Source organism: Aplidium turbinatum, chromosome 15, assembly GCF_918807975.1.
Source record: "Aplidium turbinatum chromosome 15, kaAplTurb1.1, whole genome shotgun sequence".
Taxonomy (NCBI): Eukaryota; Metazoa; Chordata; class Ascidiacea; order Aplousobranchia; family Polyclinidae; genus Aplidium; species Aplidium turbinatum.
Genome location: NC_137486.1, coordinates 20779003 through 20791289, shown reverse-complemented (window position 1 = coordinate 20791289; position 12287 = coordinate 20779003). Strand labels below are relative to the sequence as shown.

General features: G+C 43.2%; 1 protein-coding gene across 1 annotated transcript; it reads right to left on the bottom strand.

Moving 5' to 3' along the window:
• Positions 1 to 4253: 4253 nt before the first annotated feature.
• LOC145784053 (uncharacterized) lies at positions 4254 to 10903 on the bottom strand. Its single transcript, XM_082595809.1, has 2 exons — positions 4601 to 10903; positions 4254 to 4417 (listed from the first exon to the last, which is right to left on the bottom strand). The coding sequence occupies exon 1, from the start codon at positions 10901 to 10903 to the stop codon at positions 5810 to 5812; it is 5094 nt and encodes a 1697-aa protein (XP_082451935.1). The 3' UTR covers positions 4254 to 4417; positions 4601 to 5809.
• Positions 10904 to 12287: the final 1384 nt, after the last annotated feature.

The window sequence follows — 12287 nt, the reverse complement described above, 5'->3', positions numbered from 1 at the left end:
GGTTGCTTTTGTTGAATTTTTGTGCTGTAAAACGAGAAAGCGTAGCTTTGTGAAGCCAAAACTGGATGCATCTTATCTTAACAGTGCTTCAGAGTTGGCTGTGAAGTTTGTTCAGAAGAGCGTGTATGGCGATGTGGTACATTTAATGACCAAACGATCGCCGGATCCCCTTGAGGAAGTGATAAAGCGAGGTAGTGTTGGCGCTTCGCAACGTGAGAAGGAACGCTTGAAAGAATTACGTTCACTTAAAAAGTACAGACCTTGTGTAGATGACGCTGGTGTAATCCGCATTGAAGGGCGCTTAAGTAATTCTCCCGAGATCTCTCTTGAAGCAAAGCATCCGATTGTTTTGCCTTCGAAGCACCCCATCACAAGGCTTGTTGTACTGTCGCATCATAATGGAAATGCGCACTGTGGAGTACAGCACACTTTGTTGTCTACGCGACAGAAGTTTTGGATCGCTAATGGTAATGCCTCCGTGAAGAGGTATCTTAATGACTGTGGTGTATGCGCGATTGAGAAAGCTCGACCTATAAGGCAGCTCATGTCTGATTTACCTTTGTCTCGCACAACTGCGCATAGGAAACCCTTTTTTGATTGCGGCTTAGACTATCTTGGACCTTTAACCTTTGTTGAAGGTAGAAGTCACAAAAAAGCTTGGGGACTCTTGTTTACATGTATGGCATCTCGCGCTATTCATGTTGAGCTGGTTACGTCATTGTCGCTGAGTGATTTTTTACTTGCCTTTACAAGGTTTACAGATTTACGTGGGCAGGTTAATGCTATCTATTCCGACAATGGAAGTACCTTTCAGGCAGCATCTAAGAAGTTACCCGAGTTGATAGAATCAGCTGAATTTCACAACGCCCTGAGACAGAGAGAGATAAACTGGGAATTTATACCTCCGTATGCTCCGGCGCAAGGTGGCGCCTGGGAGGCAATGGTTAAACAATTTAAAATCGCATTTTTTCACATTTTGGACTCTTCAATTCGTAAGCCCAATTTTATTGAACTGCTTACGTACACAGGCAGTGCCGTTCGGATCGTGAACGAACGCCCTTTGGTACCTTTGAGTGACGACCCTAGGGATTTTACTGTCATCACCCCTGCCTCACTTTTGACCCCATACTTAGACCCATACTGTGCTGTTGGGCAACCACATGATCGTGACCAATTAAGAAGGGATTATCGGTTCAATTTGTCACTTTCTCAGCAGTTTTGGAGTAAATGGATCGATTTTTACTTGCCAGGTCTTCAGGGCCGGAAAAAATGGCTAAAAATGGCCGAGAATTTGGAGCCTGGTCAACTTGTAGTGGTAGGTTCTCTCCAGGACATTGGTAAACGTGGGAAGTATCAACTTGGGAGGGTGCATGAGGTAGTTCCACAAATTAGGAAAGGGAAGCCTGTGGTTCGTAGAGCTAAAGTTGCCGTCTGCAACTATGATGAGAGTACGGGGAAAGTGAAAGTAGACTATGTGTTGAGGGATATTTCGTGCCTCGCCCCCGTAAAGAACACCTAAGTGTTAGGGTTTGAGCCTGGGTTTGTCTGCGGTGGCCGACACTTGTCTGAGCCCAGAACAGTCGGTTATTATCGCAATCATTGTATATAGCATCATTTTTTGCGTGTACCTAATACCTATGGTACCAATTTCATGTATCGTCGTGTTTATTCTTATTGCTGTTCATTCTTTGCATGCCCTTTGTATTTGCGTATTAACTTAAACGTGAGTGATTCAAACAATTTGTGTATCATGTGTTTTTATTCATTGGCTCACAATTGTCGTCAATTCTTTTTTAGTTATGCCATGTCAGACTGTCATAACTAGGGGCCGCTATGTTCCAGACGGTTGTTCGCCTGGTCAAACGTCATATAAAAACCGTTCAAGTCTACTGAATATTACGTCATGGAAATTCCTAAAACATGAGCCAAAATTGCGCCATCGTTCGTAAGACCTGTGTCAAACCGGTTTAAACCTGTTTCAGTTTGAAACCTGTTTGGACATGTTGCTGCGTCGCGCTACTGCTGGCGTGCCTTTGAGTTATCACAAATTTTTCTGATTCATTCTTGAAGTTGTTTGTTGGAAGTCGGTCGCACATTTAACTGGTTTATTTGGTGCTTGCTAGCTGGACAAACTCTCCGTCTTTTATCCAAGTAATCTGTATCGTAGTGACAGTTTTTAGAGGTGCAAGGCGTTGCATTTCGATTTCGATAGCCGCGGGCTAATTTTACAGGAATACACTTTAAGAATAGACGTTTCAAGGAGTGTTTCCTTTCGGTCACTATATGCAGACAAACGGATTCGGGAACTTTATGTTACAATTTTCCCACGAAGAAATTATGGTTTACCGCTGTGACCAATAATGCTAGTTAGGCTCTTGGGTACAGTTTTTACTTGGCTTTAGAAAAGTACAGTGCAATGTTTCGAGTTGGTAAAGCAGGAGTCCCAGCAATGTTTGCAAAGCCTAAATTTAACATAATTTGAAAGAAAATTGGATTTTAGGTCCCCTGCTTTGTTATCTGCGTATAAATGCTCAATCGCTTTGCATCGGTAATTTGTCAGGGTTTGTAGTCTATGGTGCTTTGCGGTTTTATCTGTTGTACTGTTCTTTGTCAAAATTCATTGTTTTATTTATTGTCAATTTGTTCATGGTCAATGATAACTTTTGGAGTATATGAGCTAATGTCCGGTGGTTGAAGATTTAGATTCTGTCAAAGAGAAGGCTAAACAGTAAGTCTTTAAGAAAACAAATCAATAGCTTTTTTTCCCTGAACCTTAAAACATTTGACCAGGCTAACACTCATAATGGTATTTCAATAAATATAATTTAATTTATGTTGTGGAACATGTTTTCGTTCATTAGAACTCTTCAGCACAACTGGACCGAAACAAAAATTATTTGAAACAAAATTAGCCTACAATATAAATATATTTCAGCACTAGTGGACCAAAACGAACGAAAAATTACATACGGTATTAATAAAATTATATTAATACCGTATGTAATTTTTCGTTCGTTTTGGTCCACTCTGAGGATGCGCATTGTTATGGTGCGCAAAACGTCAGTGAAGCAATAAACCATCCTGTTTGTTGTTTATTACTTTCAATTTCATCAGATGAACGTTGCAACTAGTGCTAGAAACTCGCCTACGCCCTTTGCTCTATGTTCTAATGTCGTTTATAAATTCAGTTTTTTGCGTGATGCAAGCCTGACATACATCGGTATGTCAACAAGACATTATCGACTAGAGCTGGGGAACACCTCAATTATATATATAATTATAATAATTATACCGAAACATTATAGATGGAAACCACAGTCCTTGACGTTAACATTGTATTTCAATTCATTTATCGTAATATTGATGAAGTGATGACTGATGAGACTATACTGCCGGTTTCGAGTGAACATTTTTCAATGGTAGCCTAGATGCCGAATTGCTGATAGATTAGTATGGAAATAAGATGGGTGTTAAGTTTATAAATACTGTTTACATACACACTAAGTTTAATTCTGCATCATACAAAAGTCTCGCTCATTCTCTGCTGTAGTTTTCAAGATAATATGGGGTATTTCCCCCTCTGTGAGTCTTCCACACAATACCGGCCTGTGTGCAATAGGGTTTGAAATAGGCAGAATGTTGTAAAAAAAGTGACCTCCAATCAGTCTAATTTTTTGCAAGGGCACTTTTATGGGGAAATGGCACATTTTAAGTCTTGTGGAGGAAGATTCTGAGAAATTTTTATTTTTTTAACCACCCTACTGTGCTTACTCTTTTATTGACTTACTGTAGCCTACGCAGGAGCTAAAATATTAATTTCTTTGCAACTTGTTTACGCATTTGTTACTAACTTACATACTTGATTACTTATTTCATTGCTTACCTTTTCAGTGCATGCAAAATTGGTTGCTGTCAAACATACAACTGCAATGACATCCCGTCAATCAACGACACTGTTAGTGGAACTACTACCGTAGATACAAACATTATAGATCCAGCACTCATAGGAGGTAGCACTGGTGCAAGTGGAAGCCGAGACATCATTTCATCCAACAAGATGTTGATCCCATCGCTCATGCTTGTAGCAATGGTGATCGTTTATTGATTGCAGTTGTAACTCAAAGATGATATATTGCAATATTTTTAAACACACAAAAAGTACGTTTTAGCCCTAGATTTGACTTATCTGTGTGTTAGCATGTAATGATGACTTTGTTTAATTGTGCAACGCTTACTGTGATATTATCCTCTATCACTAGGCTCGACCGCAAAGGCAATCCGACTGTTGTCGAATATAGATGGAAATGGTTTATTAAATTGGAGCGAAATAACAATGATACTTGACGTTTTTGCCAACAGTCTCTCAAACCACAATCCCGAGTGATCAGAACAGGAGTGTGATCAAAGAAGTCGTTTTCTGAAATAACATAAAAGCACAAATCACGCATTTGCCTAAAACTACAGTACAAGGCAATAATGATTAATGTGAGTTTTTTACATTGCTACATCCATCGTGAATATGCGTCGACCTTTAGCGCTTCACGGACAGATAGTGTGAACTAAATCAGCAATAAATTCCACATAATTAAAATGTCCATACCAATTTTTGCCAAGTAAGCCGGTGAATTGCGACAACAGCAACAGTCTGAAATTCTTTACACAGGATTCCAATGCGGTTACAATTCAGCTATAACAAATGAAATTAACGCGTTACGATACGTCGAAAATACGTAGATCATGCACAATAAAGCTGTGTCATTAAGTAAGCCCTTTTACAAGTGAACACAGCGCGTACAAAACTGATAGTGATAGATATGTTCAGCTTAGATACGTCAGACTATTAACACATACAGTAGTAAAGGCTAAATTTACAAATTAGCAATCAATTTGTACGGTACTCACATGAAGCAATCTCTTTAAAGCTGCTTGCCCGAATTCTACAAATCTCGACTTACTAAATAAGTCCGAACTGGCTGACAAAACAACCCAAGTTCACAGATGAACAGAACTTTTGCCCAACGTTGGCTACAAACTGTCTGATAATATTTCAGGCACAAGTGGGCTTATTTAAGATAAATTTTTACATGTTTTGAAATTCCCAAATTATAATAAAGAAGCAACAAATCGAACACAATATTTTCGATGAATCATGGAATGTTGTTTCCGTACGCGATAAACTAAGATCCCAAGGGGCGATGATTTCAATAAATTGTTACGTCACAATAAACTTGGAGCCACCGTGTTTTGCAAGGGCATATGAAATCACCAAAATGTTTTCCAAAATAAAGTGTTTTTTCTATATAGTTTTAAGCTAAGCAACTTTCCAGTACATCAATTGCGGTTGATCAATCGCCAAGAGAAAGCTACTATGCCGTCAAAGAAGGGCATTTATCAATATACTGCCACTCGTAAACATGTGAACTTCAAAACTTAGAAAGTGAAGAGAAAATATCTTACACTCCCTCCAAAAATAGGAAAAATATGCGAGCCTATTTTTAACGTGAAACAAGATATTTTCGCAATTACAAAGGGCAAAAACTCTACGGCTGCAATACTGAAGCGAGGCATAAAACACAAATACGAAACATTATGTATCTACTCATTGTTGTCTCCACACCGCATGCAGGAACGACAATGCGTAGATACCGCGAAAAATACAATCCACAATTGACTTCCGGTATATCGGGTTCCCACAGCAACGGATCAGCAGAGCGTTCATAAAATCAGCAAAGCGTCTATTATTTGCCCTCAGATCCAGGCAATTGCTTCGTAGAAGCGCATGAAAATGCAGTTCTTGCACTGCTTCGATCTATACAGTATTTGTGTCGATAGCAGGATCATCTGAGACCTCGGCTGGCTTGCAGATAAGACACAGCTTTGCAATCGGCCTTCTCAGGATGCCGGTACCGACTCGAACATCTACTTGTCGCACTACTCCGTGCTTATCTGGATATGTATGAATGATTCTTCCCATAGTCCAACGTCGTCGTGGAAAATTATCGTCAACAATTAAGACGACGTCATTCGTCTCGAAGTTGCATTTTCGGTCTGGCCATTTTTGTCTCAAAGCGATTGTCGGTAAATACTCCTTTTTCCACCTTCGCCAGAACTCATCGGCTAGGAAATGAACTCTTCGCCATTGTCGTCGCGCATAGCAGTCTTTTTCGTTTGCCTTCACGGAAAGCATTGGAGGATCACTCTCCAAATTGTGTCGTAATAAATGATTTGGTGTCAGTGGTTGTTGATCCGTCGAATTGTAGTTCACTGGAACCAGCGGTCGTGAGTTCAGGATGTTTTCCACTTCAATCATGAAGGTGTTCAGCGTGTCGTCCGTCAGTGTGCCGAACTTGGAGAGCATAAAGTCGAGAATCCGTCGAACCGAGCGGATCATTCGTTCCCAGACGCCTCCGAAGTGAGACGCCCCTGGTGGATTGAAATTCCACCTCATGGCTTTTCGTCGAAAGTATTGTTCAATGCTGGGGTCCTGTAAAGATCTCAAACAATCCTTTATTACGCGATGTGCACCGACAAAATTGGTGCCATTATCACTAAACACTTCCTTAGGATTTCCCCGTCTGGCAGCGAATCGTCGAAAAGCATTAAGAAATGCGTCAGTAGACATGTCATTGGCAATCTCTAAGTGGACTGCCCTCATAGTTAAGCAAGTGAAAATGCATCCATACCTTTTTACCATGCTCCTTCCCTGCTTAACCATGAAGGGTCCGAAGTAGTCGACTCCAACAGAACTGAAAGGAGGTTCATCAGAGCGTAGACGAGCAGCAGGTAGATCAGCCATCTTCTGTTCTCCTCTGGGTGCATTGAACTTACGGCAGGTGACGCAGCGATTAACTATTTTGCGCACAGCGGCGCAACCCTTAAGAACGTAAACACGCTCGCGCAAAGACGTCCAAGTGTGTGCTATTCCTGCATGCCCAACTCCACGATGGTGCTTCAAAATAAACAAATCTGTTAATTGACTCGAGTACGGGAGAATAATCGGATGTTTAACATCGAAGGAAATTGCTGCATTCTCCAGGCGTCCTCCTACCCTCAGGATGCCTTCATTTAAGATTGGGTTGAGCTTGTTCAAACATTTGGCTTGGTCCGATTTCTTCAATTCACGCCGTACGGCTCGTGTAGTAAGTGGCTCTTCCTTTTGCAATATCTTAATAACGGGTGAAAATGCGCGATGCTGCTCGAGTTTGATTAAGGAGATTTCTGCAAAGTTTAGCTCATCTACTGTCAGCTTTGACGTGCTAACAGAGTCTTTTGATTTAAGAAAGGCCTTAAAGCGCAAAAGCCATGCCACTGACACTTTCAACTTCTCCAAGCAAGAATACCTATTGATTAAATTTGAAATCAAATCCGTGTCACTGCTCTTACAAGCATTGACAATTCGTTTCCGTTCTACAGGGATAAATTCTTTAGGCAGCATCGCGTCTTTTTTCTCTGGCGCCTGTGGCCAAGCAGCCTCGTCGCCCCACAGAAACTCGGGTCCAACAAGCCATCTGGACTTAACGAGTTCTTTTACAGACAGGCCTCTAGATGCGACGTCTGCAGGATTAAAACGCGTATTTACGTGTCTCCATTGGCATGGCTCGGATTGTCGATGAATTTTTGCGAGTCTATTCGCGACAAACGTTGGAAAGCGCTTGCTTTCGTTGCATATACTTAGGCGCACAGCACAAGAGTCAGTCCAAAATATTGATTTCACATCTGGAAGGTCTAATTGCTTTCTAATCCATTCATCATTCTCGGCAGAGAGCACTGCTGCTGCCAACTCAAGACGTGGAATGCTTTCCGTCTTTGGGGGGCTAACTCTAGCCTTTCCATACAGAAAAGCACAGTGGACGTCATTTGTTTCGTTGATAAGGCGCAAATATGATACAGCGCCGTAGCCTTGGCTAGAAGCATCAGAAAAATGATGCAGTTGGTATTCCTTTACCTTTCCGAATTGCAACGGTTTTAAACAGCGCGGCAACGTAACACTTTGCAATTCGGAAAGTTGTGAGAACCACTCCCTCCATTCGTCCACGTCAATTTGGGGCAACTGTGTATCCCACCCCAAGCCCTTTTTTATCAAGTCTTGTTGCAAAATGCGTGCAACAAGGATTACGGGAGCTACGAACCCGAGGGGGTCATAAAGAGTCGATACGGCGGATAAGATGTTTCGTCGAGTGTATAAACGTCCTTTCATAACGTCTATAACGTTGAAACCAAACTTATCGTCCAATACTGACCAGCTAACCCCTAGCACACGTTCATTTTCCTCTTCAGGATTACCTTTATTGAAATTAACAATTGACTTAGCTCGTTCTTCCTCCGGAATTCTTTCGATCACGTCCTTGTTGTTGGATAGCCACTTGGTCAAACGAAATCCGCCAAGTTGCATCATTTTTCGTAATTGGTCCATTAAGTCGATAGCTTCTTCTGGAGTCTGTGTGGAGGTCAAGCAATCGTCCACATAGAAATTCCTGTTGACCACCTGGGAAACTTTAGGGTCAAACTTACCTCCGAAGTCCTTTGCCACCTGTTTAAGACAGAAACCAGCACAACTAGGGGAAGAGGTGGCTCCAAAAAGGTGCACTAACATGCGGTGAGGAACGGGCGATCTAGACAAATCTCCATCGGGCCACCAAAGAAATCTCAACGCGTCGACATCTTGCTCTTGCACGCGGACTTGGTGGAACATAGCTTCAACATCAGCTATGAGAGCGACCGGATCCAACCGAAACCTTGTCAATACTCCAATCAGACTGTTAGTTAGGTCTGGCCCTTGCAATAATGCATAGTTCAGTGACGTCCCTCTATGTTGGGCCGCACAATCAAAGACAATTCTTAATTTACCTGGCTTGTTTGGGTTGAAGACTGGATGATGAGGAAGATACCATGCCGCATCTGTGCTCTCGTTATCACGGACCTTCTCTGCATAGCCTTTATCTAAGTAATCTTTAATTTTGTTAGTATATTCTTTGTAAAGTGTGCTGTTTCCTTGTAACCGTCTTTTAAGAGACCTTAGTCGATTCTCTGCCATGTGCAGACTGCCATGCGGCAACTCTGTTCCAAGACGCCATGGCAGAGGCAAGTAATAGTGTCCTTCGTCATGTCTCACTGTGGACCTCATAAGAGCTAAAACCTTCCTGTCCTCCGCTGAGGTAGGGAAATCCAAGTCTCCGGAAATCATCGGGCGATTCTGTAGTTGGCTCTGGCATATTCGGTTGACCATCGCCAATTTTGAGTTTGGCTGCTCGATTCCGGGCCCTATCACACTCCAACCTAAAGGAGTCTTCACTGCACAGGGCTGTCTTCTCCCTCCAAACCTAGAATCTAAATTCCTATGAGCGTATGGGACGTCAGTGCCAATCAACAATGCAACCTCTTCAGTATCCAGGTGAGGAAATTGGATACCCTTCAAGTGAGGCCATGACTCTAGATCTGAATCCGATAATGGACGATTGGTTCTGAACGCCAAATCGTCCAGCGACACCGCTTGTCTAATCTCCAGCTCATCACTGTCATCTAGCGGCCGAATTTTAAAATCTACTTTTTGGCAATCGATCGATCTCGGCCTTTGGCCAACAGTTGTCAATTGGATTCTGTCTGGCTGACCTCTTAAACCCAATCTCTTGACCAGTGACGTGGTGCAAAACGTGGTGTCACTTCCTGTGTCTAAAAATGCGTTAACGGTCAAGCATTTATTTCCGTTATAAACCTTGACCGGGATAACGCAGAAGAAGAAATTCTTCCGTCCCTCCAGCAGCGTTTCGCACTTAGCAATGGTGGCTGGCCTGCCATTGTTGCTATTTCCTATGGTTTGATCATTGTTACTGGGACCTCGTGGAAAGCCAAGCTGCTGCCTCGGGCCAGTAGGTCTCATTTCCTCGTGCAGCAGAGTGTTGTGGCGACGTCCACAACCCTTTACCGTGCAAGCCGGTGATTTATCACATGACCTAACAACGTGTTTGTCGCTAAAACAGTTGTAACACCTGCCTTTGTATCTAATAAAGTCCCTGCGATTAGAAATTGACTTTTTCAGAAATTCATTGCATCTACCTATTGGATGCGGTCCGTTGCAAAGGTAGCATGCCATCCTCGGCCGTGAAGCAACCGTCGCTTCAACGGCAGAACAAGAGCTCTTCTGGGTATATCGGGAGCTGGCTGGGACCCTTTGATCTCGTTTCACCGACCTGCATAGTAAACCTCCAAAAGCGTTTAATACTCTCGATTCTTCTTCCACAAACCCTACAAAGTCGTTAAATGTAGCTTGCCTCCCTGACTGCAGCATAATGTTAGCAGTGCGGCGCCTCCAGCCCTTCTGCGTTTCCATCGGCAACTTGGCAGCCAGCATCACCATGGTATCCACTGTGTTAAGGTCGCCCAAGTTTTCGAGCTTCCCTAGCACCAGTGAACACTGACGTAAGAGTTGGGAATAATCGCGCATGCCCAACGCGTCTTCGCTCTTTATATCAGGCCTTCCCGTAAGCCTTGTAACGAAAGACCTAGCGACAATATGGGGCACGCCATAATTGTCGTGCAGAAGTTTCCTCGCTTCTGCGTATCCTCCACTGGAGTCGATAATCGAACAATGCTCGATCAAGTGCTTGGCTTTACCTCGGCACTGCTGCAATAGTAGAGTCATTCGCATTCCATCGGTGTGAGCTCGACTCTCCAAGTGGGTCTCGAAATGACGAATAAAGGTCCAATACTCAATTGGCTCGCCTGAAAATGTCATGTGCTCTGGCTTAGGCATGCACATGCCCTCGCCAACAGCTTTCACGGTGCAAGGCAAAATTTCAGAATCGGAGGGCTGAAAGCGAACAGTTTTATCTACTTCAGTCACCGCACGGTCAGGCTGGAATTCCGGCACCTTTCCTGTACCGAGATCCACCTGACCCACATGCATGCTGGCACCCCCTCTACCAGGTAGCGCAAGACCAGGCTGGCAGTCCGGCACCTTCGGTGTGCCAGAATCCACATGGTCCTCGCATAAGCTGGCTAGAGACGTGGACCGTCTGCATTCTTCAGACTGGTCCAAAACTTCTAACTGCGCTTTTGCTGTCTCGACAGCCAATTTGGCCTCGAATCGTTCCCTATCTGCTTGTAACTGAGATTATTGGGCCCGCAGCTGAGATTCTTGTTGAGCTCGCAGCTGAGATTCTTGAGCTCGCAGCTGAGATTCTTGAGCTCGCAGCTGAGATTCTTGATCTCGCAATCTTTGCTCTTCTTCTATGCTTTTCAACTTAAGTTCGGCAAGCTTCTTGGCTAGCGCCGCCTCCGTTCTCTGCCTTTCACTGACAGACGTGCTACAGGAAGAGCGAGAGCGGCTAGACCTCTTTGATCGGCGACTATACACCACACTAGCCGCTGGCGTTTCTCGCAAAGCTGAACGTTCGACATGCGGCTCGGGTTCGGCGCTCAGTTCTGCTCGAGCAACGCTAATGTCTAATTTCCTTTGAATCCAAGCCTGCTTCATCGCCTCTAGTTCGCAAAACTCATCATTTGCCTATTTAAAAGTTTTTAAGTGATCTTCCATCATTGGTAACAGCCGGTCATAAACTCGCTGAAACGATTCTTCAGCGTTTGTAAATTCAACGAGACTCTTAGCTTTTGCAGCTTTCTGGCATAAAACGTTCCAAGAAGCTAATCTTTTGTCTTCTCGCCTTGCTTTGTCCGAAGAGAATTCCTCGACATGAGTTTCCGGCGAACCTGACGCTGAAACCGATGGAAGGTTCTGGGTTTCCTCAGAAGATGGATTTTCCTGCTCAATTGGAGTTTCTGTTGTTTGAGACATCTTTGCTTACTGCAGAAAGTTTCAATGTAAAAGATGAGAAGTAATCAACCGCAAATATTGGCACAAGTTTACGAAGGATAATAAAGTAACAAAGGAACGGGAAGCCTAAAAATCACCTATCCAAGGACAGTTTCTTGATAAGCAATTTGCAAAACAGTGAACAGATAGTCAGCAACGACACTAGAAATAATTGCCTACTAATAGGCAAAAGAAACACGAAAACCAGTGCGCCGACTTTAGGGCACGAGAAACTAATTTGCCTACAGAGGGCAAGGGGAAATAAACAGCAAATCTGCCGACCTACGGCAAGAGAGTGAAACTAATTATTGCCTAACACAGGCAACAAGAAATAAAGAAAACTACTTTGCCGACCCACGGCGACAAATTGAAAACTAATATTGCCTACCAAAGGCAATAGGAATAACGAAAACAAATCTGCCGACCCACGGCAAGAAAATTGAAAACTAATGTGATATTATCCTCTATCACTAGGCTC